General features: G+C 40.8%; 6 protein-coding genes across 6 annotated transcripts; 3 read left to right on the top strand and 3 right to left on the bottom strand.

Annotated features, from left to right (window-relative positions):
* The first annotated feature begins 4,557 nt into the window (after nucleotides 1-4,557).
* On the top strand, nucleotides 4,558-5,971 carry LOC131267311 (enoyl-CoA delta isomerase 1, mitochondrial-like). The gene is made up of 4 exons (XM_058270160.1): nucleotides 4,558-4,689; nucleotides 4,828-5,078; nucleotides 5,158-5,304; nucleotides 5,372-5,971. The coding sequence occupies exons 2-4, from the start codon at nucleotides 4,836-4,838 to the stop codon at nucleotides 5,840-5,842; spliced, it is 861 nt and encodes a 286-aa protein (XP_058126143.1). The 5' UTR covers nucleotides 4,558-4,689; nucleotides 4,828-4,835; the 3' UTR covers nucleotides 5,843-5,971.
* A 516-nt stretch (nucleotides 5,972-6,487) lies between these two features.
* LOC131267300 (dynein regulatory complex subunit 3-like) lies at nucleotides 6,488-8,641 on the top strand. Its single transcript, XM_058270145.1, has 8 exons — nucleotides 6,488-6,674; nucleotides 6,739-7,201; nucleotides 7,258-7,467; nucleotides 7,535-7,675; nucleotides 7,756-7,978; nucleotides 8,055-8,249; nucleotides 8,311-8,450; nucleotides 8,527-8,641. The coding sequence occupies exons 1-8, from the start codon at nucleotides 6,488-6,490 to the stop codon at nucleotides 8,639-8,641; spliced, it is 1,674 nt and encodes a 557-aa protein (XP_058126128.1).
* A 694-nt stretch (nucleotides 8,642-9,335) lies between these two features.
* Nucleotides 9,336-10,150, bottom strand: LOC131267314 (pupal cuticle protein Edg-84A-like). Its single transcript, XM_058270163.1, has 2 exons — nucleotides 10,139-10,150; nucleotides 9,336-10,055 (listed from the first exon to the last, which is right to left on the bottom strand). Exons 1-2 carry the CDS (start codon nucleotides 10,148-10,150, stop codon nucleotides 9,336-9,338), a joined length of 732 nt encoding a protein of 243 aa, XP_058126146.1.
* Nucleotides 10,151-11,602: 1,452 nt separating this feature from the next.
* Nucleotides 11,603-12,681, top strand: LOC131264392 (uncharacterized). The gene is made up of 4 exons (XM_058266695.1): nucleotides 11,603-11,842; nucleotides 11,905-12,146; nucleotides 12,208-12,405; nucleotides 12,474-12,681. The coding sequence occupies exons 1-4, from the start codon at nucleotides 11,603-11,605 to the stop codon at nucleotides 12,679-12,681; spliced, it is 888 nt and encodes a 295-aa protein (XP_058122678.1).
* Nucleotides 12,682-13,901: 1,220 nt separating this feature from the next.
* LOC131267316 (cuticle protein 8-like) lies at nucleotides 13,902-14,691 on the bottom strand. Its single transcript, XM_058270164.1, has 2 exons — nucleotides 14,680-14,691; nucleotides 13,902-14,600 (listed from the first exon to the last, which is right to left on the bottom strand). The coding sequence occupies exons 1-2, from the start codon at nucleotides 14,689-14,691 to the stop codon at nucleotides 13,902-13,904; spliced, it is 711 nt and encodes a 236-aa protein (XP_058126147.1).
* An 803-nt stretch (nucleotides 14,692-15,494) lies between these two features.
* On the bottom strand, nucleotides 15,495-17,557 carry LOC131267310 (CLIP domain-containing serine protease C9-like). The gene is made up of 3 exons (XM_058270159.1): nucleotides 17,104-17,557; nucleotides 16,865-17,042; nucleotides 15,495-16,600 (listed from the first exon to the last, which is right to left on the bottom strand). The coding sequence occupies exons 1-3, from the start codon at nucleotides 17,449-17,451 to the stop codon at nucleotides 16,251-16,253; spliced, it is 876 nt and encodes a 291-aa protein (XP_058126142.1). The 5' UTR covers nucleotides 17,452-17,557; the 3' UTR covers nucleotides 15,495-16,250.
* Between the last annotated feature and the right edge of the window lie 318 nt (nucleotides 17,558-17,875).

Below are 17,875 nucleotides of genomic sequence, written 5' to 3'. Positions count from 1 at the left end.
CCAAAAATGCTTCTTCGCTCGCGCCGTCGGCACCCGGCAGTTTATATGGGTGTCTCTCTCAAGGTGAACCTGTGTAAGTCGGTGGAAGCGGCTTCGGCGGAAAGGTGAGCAAAGGCAGCATCATGTGCGAAGGAAGGCCGGGCGGGCAGGTTGTTTAAAGATGCCACCGGCGACGAGCGAGCTGCAAGTCCCAGATCAAAACACAACACACCGTTCTTTTTGCTATGTGACGCAGTTGGAAGCGTGACAATGGCGAAATGGGGGAACTTTTGCTAGAGATAATTTAATGCTTATCAATGTCGGGCAGAGCGTGCGCGCGTTTTTAGTGCCTTTTTCACTGTCACATTGTTGTGTCGGCGTAGCTGAATGCGACGTATTATTGAAGAATCGACCAAACAAATAAAGATAAAGGCGCGAAGCGATAAGATAAAGCTAAGGCCACCAAGCAAATTAACTATTGGTAGATACATTTATTCTGATAGACTTAACGTAGATGCGATGGAAAGGAAGAATTTCAAGTTTACCCTCAGTCTATTTCAAATCGCACGCTTGTCTCCCAACACTTCAAGAATCGAATATTTTTAATTAGTTCAAATGTAAATTCATTACTTCCGCACTCAAAACCATCGTTGATGGTACTTGCTAACCCAAGGCACCATTATCAAAAGCGAATTGAACTTCAAAAACAGTGTAGATTTGCAAATTTTAGGAGGCAGTAAAGACTACCTAAAAGAAAGAGAATCGTTTTTTGCAGTCCATTCATGACGTATACTCTAAAATTTAATAGTTTGATTTTTTGCGTTTGTTCTATTCGCAAAAAATATTAAATCACAAAAGGTAACTTCAAACAAGATTTTAAAGACACCTCTGTACTCTACGTGCCAGTGCAAAGTGTGGAATGTACCGTGGGACAGAATGCATCTCTTAATAATTACTCAAATAGCGCTGATAATAACGTTTTAATATATTTTATGTATTTATGATTCATCGTTCGAACTAAAAATTTCAACATGAACCTCGTCAATTTCAACATGAGAAAACGATAATTAATCGTTTCGGTGAAGTTTTCATCTCCACAGAATGATTTAATTTTCTTCAGTATTCGTATCGATGAATGTCTGATTGATTGCAATATGTAGCTCATTTTAATCCATTGTACCTAACTGCATGGTTTCATAGTTTGTTTACTTTATCTCGTTTGCTTTACGTACGACCTAATCCATACATAGTACATAGGATGATGTGTTTTATTGTTAGCGAACATTAACTCACATTCACTCCAGTTGTGTTCGAATTGCATAATTAATTCAAAACATGCAGGTGCACTTTACCCCATCGAGGCATCTTGCCCCACTTTCTCTTGAATACAGTGAATATTTGTGCTTCATGTTTTCACAAATATTTTGAGATAATTGGCATAGATTAGCTGCTCATTTCACTGATTTCAAGAAGCGATTCTACAGGTTTAACCCTTCTACTTTAAAAACGCGGAAAATTATAGTACTATTCAGTGAGATCTGGAGTTCAGAAGGCATAGATGATACAAAAATGTCAGTGTACGTTCGCTGCACTCGATCGCAAGTATTTATTGTGTTGAGCCTTATATCGTTTTTGCTTCACAAAATCAAAATCAAGCTGCTGGCAATCAATTATACCATCAATTGAACCAATTACTCCAATGACTCACATCACTGATTGATGTTATCACCAGACACCGGCCGTGGCTTTGAGCATGCATTTGTAGACGTTACTGGAGGACGAGACACGCGCTAATGGGATGTTTACACTGGCACACATACGTGAGGCATATACTGTTAGATTGCTCAATAAATCTAATGCCTCGCGACTAGTTTGTACGTTCTTACATCACGTAGTTTCAATATTGCATCGTCTATCTATCCTCCAACACACGTTACGCCAGTCGAAGTTTAATTCCCAGAAGCGATTCGATCAGTGTGTACGACGAACCGCATAAAAACTAGTTTGTAAATCTGATCGCAGCTAAAAATAGAGGGAATATCGCCGTATTCGGCCAACGATGGCGTCGTGCACTATCAGTCAAGCAATTGCTCCGAGCGTACCGTGGTCAACTATAACGCGACTTATTCGATTTCTGAAGGGTGATACCGTCTGGCTCACATCTCTATCAGCGTCTCATGCAGACCATTTTACGATTATAACTAAATTGAAGCAACAACAATGTAACAACATTAACAGAACGGTACCCTTGTAGTGTCCAAACTACGGTCGCTGCACATCCTTAGCAACTGATCGAAACGTCTAGATGCGATCGGTGATCGAGAACCGGAAAGCAATGGAACAAAGCAAGCGACCCAGGAAAAGTGGTACGTTGCACACGTACACACACCACCACGTAGGTGATGACCTATGTCAATGCAGCCGCTATTAGTTCGCCGTGGCCATTATCAATCACCCGAGCAAACCAATAAGCCGCACGTGAATTAGCAGCGCTGGTGCTCTGCAGGTTGAACTTTCGCGATACAGCAGAGCTCAACAACAACGTATGAAAACAACCAAATTCCTTCGTCGTGACGTTGTGTCCCCTTCGCGAAATAAACCAGCAACTACTTCTACGCAGGCTCGTAGAAGCGTAGAAAAGCAGAAAAAAGTGTACCACTTACATCGTTCATGTTGTCAGATATGACTGTGGTAAAAAGTAAGAAACTAATTAACTAATAATTATATAATATTTGCTAGCGATCTTTTTCCTTTCAATCGACAGGAAAATTCCGTTTTTCTCGCGACAGAAACTCGTAGTACAACCACGCACACAGAGAAAAAGTGCTGCATACAAGTGTACGCGAACAAAATGGCGATACGATTATGTCTCGTAGCGCATGTAAATGAATCACTACGCACTTGAAAATATTGCAAAAAATTGGGGCAAAAGATATACAAATTCTTGCCTATTGAATCATTACTAGACTTTGAATAGCTAGATCAACTTGGCAGAAGGTTTTTGCGAGGGGCATGGGGGAAAAAATAAGCTGCCTAACAAGGAAAATATACTATTGGATGACGATAGTCACGAACCGAGGCAAGCAATTGCGGTCAACAAAGAACGAGAATACCTTAAATAATAAAACTTACCGCATGTTAAAACTTAACGACGGCATTTTGCTGGCTAATGTTTTCTTGTTTTCTTTGCTTTTAATTCTCGAAATGCTGTATCCACGAGGCGGAATGCTCATAACTTCTTTGCACCACTTCAAAAGTGAAACTGATGTTTTTTCACGATTCGCTTCTGGAAACACAGTTTTCTCCACGGTCTATCTACTATTCAGGTGGGTTCATCCTGAGCAAATTTCGTTAGTTTCTTTAGAAAAATAAAGAAAAATTTTGACAATAGGGATGAGATGTGTTAAGTTTACTGCATGTCGCTTATTGCTATTTACGTTAGTTAGATATTCTGTTGATATTAATATCCAGCGTAGCAGTTTTTTTGTGTAATCGCTTATAGTAGAAGTGATAAGATGATAGTTTTTTCCAAGGTTACTAAACACTAGACAGGTTGCGACAGAGCAGTTTTGCTCGGAACCATTTTGGATATCTTGTTTACAATTTGTCTGTCAAAATAACGGTGGTGTTGTTGTGGTTTGCAGGAACGATGGAGATAATTTAGTGGCTCGTATAAAAATGCTTCTCTTTTTATTTTTTTTGGTTTGCTTGGACCATGGCCGTATAGGTTGTGATATGCGTAAGATGTGAGAAAAAACATTGCTCTAAATCGTAGAATCAGAGGAAGGACCCAACGTGTACAATGAGTTGATCTTGAAGAATGATATGAACTTCATCCATTTGTACGTCCCCAGTAAAAATCGTTTACGAAGTTTATCGAGGATTTAGCCCGGCTACAGGCACACCGGTACTCAAAGATAGTGTTCAATAGATTTCGAGTTCTCTTAATGCCTGCTCTCGTGGAACTGTGAATATGTCCCTCCGCTAACTTTAATAATCTGGTTAAAGCCTTCTTTGATTGAAAATAGCAGCGCAACAAACCATTCCAACTTGTTTGTCAAATTTTTCTTTAATTTTTTTATCGTCAACCGGTAAAAATGTTCTGCTTGTCGCAACCTGTCTAGTGTTTAGTAATCTTGGTTTTTTCAATAAAAGCTCATCGCAATAGTCATTACTTCATTTCAATATGGCTGCCATAGTGCTTCTATGAGCTTACCTCTTTCTAAAGTCTCCGTGGGTTTCTCTTTTGTTCGTCGTTTGACAGCTAGAAGTCGACAAAGCTAGGAGTCGACAAAAGGTTCCGCCAGACGGCAGCAAAGAAAAAGAAATGTCCTCAAAAACAATGTGTGTGTGTGATCTCTTTATTACAAATTGAAGTATGCTGCATCATTTAATTAAATATGTAGTTCAATTTACAATGCAAAACATCACGAAATTCCGGCGGCTGTTTCAAGATGGTTATGTTGCCATAAAACGTAATATTGTACCGGCGGTTCATTTTTGACATTTGTTGCCATAATTTGAAATCTTGTAGAAATATTGTACGTAAATAAAGATCATCACTCCTGTTGAGGCAACTAAGCAAAACGAACGTCCCCACGGTCTTCTAGCCGGTTTTTATATATCATTTTAACATTGTTGGAATTTACGGGTTTTGTACCGTTATTACAAACCTGAAAGCTCTGCTTTATCTAACACACGCATTCAGAGGTAAGTTTAATGCAGAAAATAACTAGTGCCAGTGACGATAAGAAACAGAGTTCAAAGTCCAGTTTTGTTTGGACGTGCACCAGACGTTCGTCTTCAACTCGTAACACACCATGTTTCTAATTAACAATTCTATTGTAGGTAAAATAATGCTGCGTATTCTCAATCGTACCTCTCGACTGGTAGCACCAGGTGTACGTACGTTCAGCAGTGAAGCAGCCGGTCAGCAAAAGCCTCTGGTCATTACAGAGGTAGACGACAAAACGGGATATGCAACGGTGACTCTAAATCGCCCTCCAGTGAACAGCTTGAACTTGGAGCTGTTGACTGCAATTTCGGAAACATTAGATGATCTTCAAAATAACAAATCCCGTGGCATGATATTGACATCGGTAAGAATAAGATAGAAAATCACATATTTCGTGTTTCAACAGTTTAGGGCAACAAATTGTTTTTTCTTTTACTTTGAAGTCATCTAATACCGTGTTTAGCGCTGGGTTGGATATTATGGAAATGTACAAACCCAATCAGGATCGTTTAAGAGAATTTTGGTCTACCCTGCAAGATGTATGGTTCAAGCTGTACGGATCACCGTTCGCCACTGTGGCTGCCATAAATGTACGGATTAGTTAGTCGATATAAAGAGTTAGAAAATATGTTGAACATATTTTTCGATTTATTACAGGGCCACGCTCCTGCTGGAGGATGTTTGCTATCACTTTGCTGCGAATACCGCATCATGTGCCCCAAATATACTATAGGATTGAACGAGACGCAGCTGGGAATTGTGGCACCGACTTGGTTCCAGGCATCTCTCCGAAACACTGTTTCCCGTCGCGAATCGGAATTGGCATTGACATTGGGTAAAATGTACAGCACCGAAGAGGCATTGAAAGTTGGCTTGATTGACGAAATCGTGGAGAGTAAAGAGAAGGCACTGGAACGAGCTACGAATTTCTTGAACTTGTTCCGTAAAATTTCTCCGGTGGCCCGGGCCATGACTAAACAAGCGCTGCGAAGCAAAGATATAGTGGAACTGGAGGACAATCGCACTCAGGATATTGATTTGTTCGTGTATGCCGTTAATCAGCCAATGGTTCAGAAAGGTCTGGAAGTGTATTTGGAAAATCTTAAGAAAAAGGCCGCTCAAAAGTGATCACGATCAGATGCATTACGAAGTTGTTGGATGTATCGGAAATATCCACTAGGCATTTATTATGAAATATTTTTCTACATAAAAGCGAATAAAGTCAACGTCACTGGTAGCGTAACCAGTACTAAACGACTTATTTCATATTGGCCTTCCTTAATGCAGCAGATAAACCGTGATTCTCTAGACGTGTCCCTAGACGACTTTTATTGCAATTTCTGAGGATTTAAGAGCGTTAACTGCTCCTGCTTGTCCACCTGGTCGAGTAGAATTTGAATTATCATTGCGACGATTGACCACGCTTATCTAGAAAGACACTGGTGGTAGTAATCGGCTAATCTTATCAGGCGCTAGAAGAATGAGAGAGCACCATTCACAATTTTGGTAGAGGCTTGAATGTAAATATATTTTAATTGTTCTTTTTGTGCACGTAGTAACGCTTGTCGATGTTATTGTAAAAATGTTAAAGGAATGTTTATGTGTTATAATTTTATAGCACTGCAAGAAGCACGAAAGGAAACGTGGCGTCATCACGTTGCCATGGAGAGTTTGGTTATTACTGTATTTTGTTGGAGAACTAACATACAGTAGGTGCTGCTGGTTGTTTTCGATATAAACGATCCTCGAAGAATTATTTGCTGAGAAAGAACCATGGGTGAAGAAAGTACACTTTCGACTGATACGACCTTCAATCGCGAGCTCGAGCCCGGGGTGATCAGCAATGAAATGCTTACCAAAGCGATAATGGAGCAAGGGCATAAAGGCGAAGCTGGTCGCCTGGCCCAACTTAGCCAGCTACAGCTGGAGACGGTTACTGTGATTCGACTAGAGTTTCAAAGTAAGGAAAAACAGTATCGATGAGTTGGTGCATGCTAAAAAATGGATTTTGTTCAATTTTGTAGATATTTTAAAAATCGATCATCTGTGGGTGATGAAAAATCTGGAAGTGCTCTCACTGTCTTTCAACAAGATAGACAAAATCGAAAATCTTTCGCGCTTGCCAAAGCTAAAAGAATTAAACCTTTCGTTTAATTACATCGAAAAAATGGAGAATTTGGATAAATTGGAAAATTTGCGCATACTTTCCCTATACGGCAATCGTATCTCACGCATTGAGAACATCGACAATCTGGAGCGGTTGGTAATTTTCAGCGCTGGGAGGAACAACATCAAAACGTTGGAAGGGTTGGAACGTTTGAGGTTCTTGAAAGAACTAAGGTCGCTAAATTTAGCAGAAAATCCTATCGCCCAAGACACCTCCAAGCCGCTGCGTTTGTATCTGGCTACGTTATTGCCGCAGCTGAAGTACTACGAGTACATACTTGTACGGCCAAACGAGCGTGACGCTGGGAAGGATATATTCCAGTATGTAACCTATGGCAATATTCCGTACATTTCCTACATGCTTTTCCAATCGACAGACGAGAGCTGATCGATATTCTGGAACACGAGCGCATTGAAATCATCGAACGAACGAATGCTGCCAAGGAACGGGATGATGAAGTTAGATTATCCAAGAGCTTTGTGGAGCATTTGAACGGCCACCAACTGTTTGATTCCTTGTTCGAGGGCGATTCGGAAGGAGAGGCATTGTTGAGCATCGGGAGTGAAGCTATGGACCTGAAGGATGAGTAAATATTGGATGTGTTTGAAACAGTTTTAGGTTTATTATAATTATTTATGCATTTTTTTCTATAGCTACCGGAATGAAGCGTACGTGTTCACGCAAAGTATCTACAAAATGGGGTTGGAGCAGCAGGAAAAGCGACAAGCGGAAATCGAACTCTACAGCCGCTGCATTACAGACGAACGGAAAAAGGCTCAGCTGATGGGACAAAAGTATTTCATGCCCGGGAGATAACATTTTCTTTCATTTTTTCCTCTTCATGTTTTTCCTTTACCACTTTTTTTGTTTGTAGAATCATAAGCAACTTTTTGCAATCCTTCAACAATCTGCACGTGCTTGCCAAGGAGATTGTTGTTGGCCTGAGGGGAAGAGACTTAAATAGTAAAACATATAACGCTGAGACGGAAAAACTTCTTGATGAGCTGAATCTATGCAAGAGCGGTTTCAACTCTTTGTTTGAAGATACGTGGCATACGCTCATGGGGATAGAAATGCAACTGTTTGAGCGAACGGAGGTTCTTATTCGTATTTAACCTTCGTAGAAAGAAAAATGGGTATCTCATGAATTTTTGTATTTTTCATTTTTTTCAGGAAGGAAATTCTACTTTCGAAAACACCATCAAAGAAATGACCAACGAGTTTATCGAACTAGCGCAAGCCCAGTTCGTCTTGTTACGAGAGGCCGAGATCAACTTCAGCGATGCTCTCGTTGACACTGTTCAGCAGTTTGTAACATTTAAGGCGGCCGCGGGGCAAGCAGACAAGTTACCAGAGGTTTTGAAAGAGGTAAATTTTAAAAGCAAAAATAAAAAAAACCCTCCATATTCAAATAAAAAACTTATTGCAGTCATTAGATGATAAGGACGTGATAAGCAACATGGCAGCAGGGATGCGTGATCAACATATGCAACTGATCGATTCTCGTGAGGATAAACTGATCACCCGTAGCCGCAACTGGGTCAAGGAGCTGTGTGACGATCTGCAAAAGTATGTTCAATGAAATTTGCCTTCTCAGCCTGATAGTTTAAATGTTTTCTTCCACCGTGCACTTTTCTATTCACAGTTCCGAAATCATACGTAATCGCGCTAAAGTGCTGGAAATAACGTACTTCCTGGACCAACATCGTCAGACTTTCATGAGCGCCGTGGACGAGGTGGCTAGTAAATTAGAAGTTTAATAAATTTAATCTCCCGCTTTTGGAACCGTTTTGGAATAATTAATATATAATTTATTTTATACAATATTTTTTTGAATAATTTTTAAATTGAGTTTTTTTTCACTGTAGTAGTTGAATGACATAATAATTTTTGAATAGAATTTTTTTTTCACTGTAGTTTTGTGTTCATTTTATTGTGTGATTGTCAAAAGCTTTATCATAATTCTCATGATATTTCACTAGAAATAAGTCTGAACACATTGATTTGAATTCTATTCAAAACACGGGCCATAACTTCAATAAAATGGTGAATTGTATTCCTTTGATTACAATGTAAACTCTTTTCCCAAATTGGTTATTTTCTTTAACAAATGATAGGACAAATCATATTAGAAAGTAATGTGGAAATTGAATGATGTGTACTATGTACTAAATGACTGATTCCAATTTTTCTGGATATTATTTGTCCGATGCGATTGGTACACGCCACCAATATCCATGACGCTGTGGAAGCTTATATTGAAACAATACTTTCAGTACTGAAAACAATGCTTCTTCAAATAACACCTCATCAGAAATAATGAACGAAAAAAAGAAAAAATGTTATAAAAGAAACATAATTGTGAATTTTAGTTTGCATTATTTGCTATCATATTTTCAATTTTTTTTTGTAAAGTATATAATACACTACATTAGAACCGTTTTCATTCGCTCCTTAATAATGATGATGGCTCAGATGGCTGGCTCCATGGACGATGCTGGAGGAAGAGTGTGCGATCGGAGCGGCATGATGTGCGATGGGGGCAACATGGTGGGCGATCGGGGCAACATGATGAGCGATGGGGGCAACATGGTGGGCGATCGGGGCAACATGGTGGGCGATCGGGGCAGCATGATGATGCTGGATGGTGGCGTGAGCTACCGGAGCATGGGCGTAGCTGGAGACATGGATGGGCTGAGCGATCACCTTGTGCACTGGCTGGGCGATCTTCACTCCAGTGGGTTCACGACGGACGACGGCGTTGAATCCGGAGTGGTGGTCGGCGTGGTAGTCGACGACGCGGTGGTGGCCGTCGGAGTCCAACAGCGAGTACTGGCCATGGACCTCATCTCCGTGGCGCGTCTCGTGCTGGCTCTTGATGTCTCCGGTGTGCTCGTCATGGACGGAGTACGAGAACTCGTAGTTGGCCGGAGCATGGTGCTCGTAGTGGTCATCATGATGTCCATAGGACTTCAGGATCGTGGGCTGAACGATGGTCTTGACGATGGTGGGTTGATGATGGTACACAGCCGGGGCGGCGTGGATGGCTCCGACGTGGTGGACGGCGGGGGCAGCATGATGCTGGATGGTGGAGTGCGACGTGGCAATGCCATGGTGAGCAGCCGGAAGCAGACCAGCGCTGGCAGCAGCGACCAAAGTGGCCAGGAGAACGAACTAAAATATGGGAGGGTGACGTTAAATATGTTTCCGATGTTTACGCATACGTTATTCTTGGAAGAAAATTTGACGATTCTTACTTTGAACGCCATTTTTGTAGCTGCAATGTTTTCAAGTCGACGAACTGTGTGACTATGCCTCCAAAAGCCCCGCGTCGAGCCTTTTATACTCAGGATATTCCCAAAACGTTGTTTTAAAACTTCAGGAATAAGTCCGTCGTCCTTGGAGGGCGCGACTATTTGAACTACTTTTACTTTCCAAAAACTGATCTACATCAATGGAAAGCAAGAATGAACCAGTGCAGCGTGCAGCGTGCAATGCACTCCACGTACATGATAAGAAAAACAACAATCCAGAGATGAAGCAGTCGACTTACCACGACAATCCAATCAGCAGCTCGCTCGCTTTGGTCACACCCCCCGTAGAGCTTTGTTATCGAATTTGTATGTAGATCACAGTAGCGATGGATGAAATCCATTACAATGTGTGGAAGAAGTGTTATTGAAAGTCGGTTGATCTTAGACGTATTTGTCTGAATTTATTTATTTACTTCTAAATAAACAGGGAAAATAATTACAACTTAAGTATTGCCACACATCATTTGAACAACCGAGCATAAAATAAAGATGTAGGTCAGAAATGTACTTCACATCGCCATGGTTTAGAATCTTTCTTCGAAGAATCATTGAGATTGATTCATGGTTGTTTTAGGATTCAAAACTCACAACATTGATAAATCTTGTGAAACTTTCATGAATGGTAATGACTTTTTGTCAATTTTGTTATCAATGAATAATGTTTTTTTTTTGTTTATGTTCACCCTTTCCCTTTTTGACTTTTTTGTAATTAATTAATTAATTTATTTATTTATTCTTCAACTAATCGATTAAGATTTATTTATTTTTTATTTCAGAGTCTGAATTTCTACTACTCAACTTTTGAACAATCGAATACAAACAATAAATTCTCTAAGAATGATATCCTCATCGAAACCAAAAAAAAGTATTTTTTTTATTACGGCTCGGTTTTACTCTGTCCCTTATTTCGCCCAAAACTCCCAATTTTAAGGATCTTTATTAAAACGACCCGTTAGCTGATCTCATCCTTTTTCGTTTATTGCAATCGTGTGGCTATTTTTTCTGGTTCTGAATTGACAACTGACCTTAGAAACGAAAATTGGTTCTAACCTACATAATTCTTCGCTTATGCATTCATGATAGACTCTTCCCATTCATTTCAAACAAATCGCTTATTTTAGCCTTATCAGCAGCGTTAATAACTGGGATCATGGTAATTTCCCCTTGTTGAGATACGTTCAAAACACCTGGTCAAAGCAAATAGCTGCTCGATTGTACGTTTTTTATTCTATCTTTATTTAAACGTCATTTTTATCTCGTTAGTCGCGATTTTGCCCAAAGTCGCTATCTTATCGCTACAATTTGCGTGAATTGCAATGAAAGTGAAACCGAAGTTTGGATAGTACTTTAGCAACACGAAAAGAGCACGCTTAGTATTGCCCAGACTGCCGAACAATGAACAACGCTATGGAGCCATTGCGTCCGGCTACCCCGGCCGAAATCGATCAGCTAGTGAACATCTACGAACAGTTGCTACCCGAGTCAGTTCAGTTTGTTTCCCTCCTACAAAACATTGTGCGAATTAAAGCAGCACTTCAAGGGACGGCGCTAGAGCAAGCCTCGCACCGCTTTCGAAAAACGATTTACGTCCCGAACAAGACAAATCCTATAAAGTTTGCTACATTTTTGGCCATTGGCATGGACAAAGTACTCACATACAAGATACTTGCAGTAGTAGGGTTCTATATTGGAGTATGGTGTTTCGACAGGATATATTCGTGATGGTAAACACCTTGGAACAATCACCCAGTGAGCTCGAGGACGCGATTCGAAAAACCAGCTACATCAAGTGGCACCTCAACCCACTGTTCGTTGTAGGAGGCGATAATGGAATTCGCGAGAGTTTATACAAAGTAGCTAACGAACGGGGTCTCCTTAACGACATCAAAATGATATCAGATTGCAAAAATTACTGGATGCATCGCGAAAAAGCAGCTACCTTAAGCTACAGGTAAGAAACAAATGGGGCATCGGTAAGTCCTCATCTAATTACATTTTTCTTGTTGTTTCAGTGTGCCTGATGATGTCGAACTGAAACCACTGCTTGTAGAACATGCGAAAGTTATCGACGATTTGTGGCCACATAAGTACAATGAATCCTTACGGTACTATGAATCTGTTATACAGCACAATGGTGGCCTTGGACTGTTCAACAAAAACGATGGCCAACTTGTAGCCTGTGTTATCAAAAATGATCACGATGGAATCGGGTTAGCACGTCTTCTATCAGTGCCCTAATAAGTTTGTTGCTTTACCTCACAATTTGTTTTACTTTTAGGCATCTGTATACTTTATCTGAATACAACAACAGAGGCTATGGAACAACGCTAGCGAAAGCCATGGCGAAGATGATTGCGGCTGAGCACAAACAACACGTGCACGCGTTCATTCATCCCGCTAACAACCGTTCAATAAAATTGTTTGAAAAAGTTGGGTTTGTTCCAGTTAACCAAACGCAATGGTTTGTAATCGGTCAGAAACAATAATACAATCATTAAAAGAAAGTAGTATATAAATGTATCGGAAATTTTCAAATAAATAACTGCAAAAAAATTAATTTGCTTCTTCTACCTAGAGGCATTCGGTAACGCATGTTCATTATTTACTATGAAATTTCCCTTTGCGTATGTTTGAACACTATCCTCTCATACACGGGTGGGTCCGGTCTCATTTGGGAATCAAACTCATGCCGTTGAGAGCGTCCCACTGGGTGGTGGTCTGCTATCTCAACCAGCGTGCCATTAGTCAGATATTGATAGATTGATGTATTTCAACAGTTTGACAGCACTAAGTGAATGCTGCCATCGTTCAAAAAGAGCTGTAAATTTATATTTGTTCAAATATATTTTTTTATTGTTAAGAGTATCAAAGATATGAGTAGCAATAATGGACATGTCGTAGAGAAAGTATTTGTTTTTGAAATATTTTTCTGATTTTTTCACATTCTGCAGTTTCTGCACATTTTTTGAAGCACATAGCACACATTCTTCGCATAGCCTTGTCGTGCTGTTTTCCCAGATCGCAAAGAGATACTTTGATTCTTGAATTTTTATTGTTGTTAACGTCAGGCGTAGAACTACCTTGTTCCAACCAATCTTTCATGATCGTTTCACTATAGGTTCTTATATAAACTTTGGTTTAGCCTGCTTCTTGAAAAACTTAATGAGCATCCACGGTGGTTGTTGTTACTAGGAATATGCTTTTTCGTAAGTTGTCCTGGAATATTTGGACCATCGGGAAGAGGTAAAGAATACCCTGTACATTTCTCTATAACGGAGCTAACATTATATTTCACCGCAGTTTATCCAAAGACTCTTCGACCATTTTTTAATTGTCCAGCATGCTATGCATTCTTGATCCCGCAGAAAACTGTACCGATTTATGTGTGCGTGAACGTGTGAAATGTAACGCGAGCACTCTCTAATGGCGTATAAGTCGACATGTTTAACATAATGGATGCAAGTAGAAGCGCAATGACCGCCCCTTTTAGCGACACTCAATTTGAGATCCGTCTGTTGGTCATTTGCGATTTTTTACATGCAAAAACAAAAAGCCTTTTGAAGCATTCCGATCTGTCAAACTCAGTTGCCGTCTGCTTTTGGATTCCAACGAGTGCAACAATTGAAAAACAAAAATGACATTAATGCATTTATTTGTAATCTATTCCTTGAACTATACACACTACACCAGATTCATTCCGGATCATTTAGTAATGATGATGGCTCAGATGGCTGGCTCCATGGACGATGCTGGAGGAAGAGTGCGCGATCGGAGCGGCATGATGCGCGATGGGGGCAACATGGTGGGCGATCGGGGCAACATGGTGGGCGATCGGGGCAACATGGTGGGCGATCGGGGCAGCATGATGATGCTGGATGGTGGCGTGAGCTACCGGAGCATGGGCGTAGCTGGAGACATGGATGGGCTGAGCGATCACCTTGTGCACTGGCTGGGCGATCTTCACTCCAGTGGGTTCACGACGGACGACGGCGTTGAATCCGGAGTGGTGGTCGGCGTGGTAGTCGACGACGCGGTGGTGGCCGTCGGAGTCCAACAGCGAGTACTGGCCATGGACCTCATCTCCGTGACGCGTCTCGTGCTGGCTCTTGATGTCTCCGGTGTGCTCGTCATGGACGGAGTACGAGAACTCGTAGTTGGCCGGCGCATGGTGGTCGTAGTGGTCTTCATGATGTCCATAGGACTTCAGGATCGTGGGCTGAGCGATGGTCTTGACGATGGTGGGCTGGTGATGGTACACAGCCGGGGCGGCGTGGATGGCTCCGACGTGGTGGACGGCGGGGGCAGCATGATGCTGGATGGTGGAGTGCGACGTGGCAATGCCATGGTGAGCAGCCGGAAGCAGACCAGCGCTGGCAGCAGCGACCAAAGTGGCCAGGAGAACGAACTAAAATATGGGAGGGAGACGTTAAATATGTTTCCGATGCGCATGCGTTATTCTTGGAAGAAAATTTGACGATTCTTACTTTGAACGCCATTTTTGTAGCTGCAATGTTTACAAGTCGACGAACTGTGTGACTATGCCTCCACAGGCCACGCGTCAAGCCTTTTATACTCAGGATATTCCCAAAACGTAGTTTTCAAAATTCAGGAATAAGTCTGTCGTCCTTGGAGGGCGCGACTACATATTTGAACTACTTTTACTTTCCAAAAACTGATCTACATCAATGGAAAGCCAGAATAAACCAGTGCAGCGTGCAATGCACTCCACATACATGATAAGAAAAACAACAATCCAGAGATGAAGCAGTCAACTTACCACACCAATCCAATCAGCAGCTCGCTCGCCTTGGTCACACCCCCTCGTATAGCTTTGCTATCGAACCGAATTTGTATTGAGATCACAGCAGCGATGATGGAAATCCATGTCTGAGAAAAATGTGGAAGAAGTGTTAGTTAAAGAGTAAATGAGGCCCCGGCAGATATTTTCGTCTTCCTACTGGCTTACATTTGCGCTTGAGCCTGTGCAAGACGCGGCAAATGCATCCTTTTCAAATTTTTAAACGCTAACGATTTACTTAAAAGAACTTAATGGTTTCAAATAAGTGGATGTTGAATGTAGGCTACTATACTTTTACATCTTAAGGTTCCTTGTTAATTATACTGCACAGGATGGACATCATGAACCAATGAGTTCAACCTCGCAGCGAGCACAGCAAGCGAACTGTGCTAGGTCTACCGAAACTGGGAGTTTGTAAATTTGTGAAATAGTAATAAAATTTTATTTTTTCGGATGGTTTTGACCTATTTCGGTATATCAAAAAATCAGCACTTACGTGATATTGTGCATACATTTTATTCTTTTGATTATCTTCTTCTTCTTCTTGGCGTAACGACCTCTTGGTCATGCCTGCCCGTTAAGGGCGTACGAGACTTGTTTCCCTGTTGTACGTGGATAGTCAGTCCTCTCGTACAGGGGAGGATCCGGTCTCGGTTGGGATTCGAACCCACGCCGTCGATGTGGTGAGCCTCGGCACTCATGGGCCGATTTACTAACCGGGGCTACCGCTCAGCTGTCGCTTTCCCCTCTTTTGATTATATTGAAGTGAAAAAGTAAACTAAAAAATTATCCGAAGTCGTTTGTTGATCAGATCAGCAAAAGTGACGAAGTTATCGTTTTGAAGAACAGTGGTCAAATTGAACATTTCAAAGCATTCAGGTAATGTGCAATGGTAATGGTAATGTTTAATTTGTGTGTTTATTTGATGCAAAATATGTTCATGCAGCCCGTATTGTTGCTGAATATATGACAATTGTAAACTAATTATGAATTTTTTATCAAAAACATTCTACCAGTTGTAAAAAGCAATAATCTAAGGAACAAAATTCTTAGGCTTTAGGAAAAGATGTAAAACTTTAAACATGTAATGAAAAAGTTAGTCATGTATTTGATACAATATAAATCCTCCAACTTACGACTTCGGCCTTCAATAAGAATGATTACAATAAGATACAGTTTACAATAGACAAACATTGTTAATCATATGTGCAAGACCATTTTGTTTTTCATCATGTTTTTGGTTTTGATGTTTTGTTCTCAAAATTCACCGACGGTTTTTTTTATCCAATCGAAGTAAGCAGCAACACGGGTATAGATACCAGGATTGGAACCACCACATCCCATTCCTGTAGAGATGACACCCACTAAAACTGGATAGTTGTCACTTGGCGCCTGTAACAGTCCGCCAGAATCGCCTTGACATGCATCTTTGTACGAAAAAATTTCTTCCACAAAAGATCCTTGCGCACAATAGATCGTGTTTGTTATTCCTTCAGGAAATTTAGTTCTCAAAACTGTTTGTACCAGAGGAGCATAGGACGCATTGCATGATATCAACGGTACGGTTTCTAAATGCGCAAACCTCAAAGTTGGTGAAGGGGAGCCAGCTGCAAAGAAGCATAAAATATATTGAATTTTTAATATTCACATCAATTTGCACAAACATTTCATCGCAGTCAAAAGTATGTTCATGGTTCGCATATAAACATTATGCATAAATAAAAGGGAATAAAGATAATCCCAAGTCAATTCCCATTAAACAAATAAAAGGAGGTTGTACTTTGTTAAGAACTAACATACTACGTTTATAGAGGGAGTGTGTTAAACATACTTATAGTACGTAACAACTGGGTACCGTCTCAATTACTTACTTTCTGTGTCTCCCCATCCGGCAATCGTCATGGTGACCCGTTCGTCTAAATCATCCATTTTATTATATGGGCATATTGGGCGGACATGAGAATTAAATGTTATCTTCTTTTTTAGACGCACCAGTGCAATGTCGTTGTACTTTTTTCTTCCACCGTACCTCGGGTGCTTGATGAATTTCTGAAAAAAAAATTCGCAATTATGAGGCAAACCTAAAGAAAATTGCCATTTGTGATTTTACCTCCACGTCAATAACTTGATTGCACTCTTTTGCACTGGTACATCCCAATCCAGCAACATCGGCCGACAAACAGTGAGCAGCAGTAAGCAGGAACTGATCGGAGATTATACTCGAGCTACATTTCCACCGAATGCCATCGTCTTTGTTTCCTATTCTTGCAAGGTGAGGAAACGAATCTGGAGGGGCTTCTTCGCCACCGATAATGTGTGGATGTACCTTATTTTTACAATAGTTCAGAAAAGGTTCGCAACATAAAACATGTGTAAACGGATTTTGTCTGCAGTTGCTATCATGGGCGTCGAATGGCAAACCGTTAACAAAAGCTTGATCACATTCCTCCTCCTTCATGCAAACCCCATCATCCGTAGCTGACGTTCGGCAAGATTCTCCCTCACTCCATTTTGGGCGATCCCGTATAATGTTCTCTGACGCACACGTAACAAAATACACACAATATAAGTTCAGCAGTAGAACTAGTACTCTTGCAGCCATTCTCGCCGACTGTTAAAACACGACTGATAACGCCAAATCAGGTTCACTTTTCAGTCAAGGATTTTACGTTACTGATAACTTGAAATATAAGCGAATGATTAGACTTGTATTTTGAACTTGCAAGTGCTTCAAGCGTGTTGGGAATAAAACAATCTGGTAAATTTTAGCCTCAAACATTTAACAAGAGATTCATAGGTTATTCATAGGTTATCAGCAGATTAATAGTTAGGGATTAATCCGGGATTTTTGGTAAAAGCACATAACGACAAGTACTACGTAA

This window comes from Anopheles coustani, chromosome 2 (genome assembly GCF_943734705.1).
Source record: "Anopheles coustani chromosome 2, idAnoCousDA_361_x.2, whole genome shotgun sequence".
Classification (NCBI taxonomy): Eukaryota; Metazoa; Arthropoda; class Insecta; order Diptera; family Culicidae; genus Anopheles; species Anopheles coustani.
Note: the sequence above shows the minus strand (reverse complement) of the source record. Positions and strands in the feature narration are given on the sequence as shown.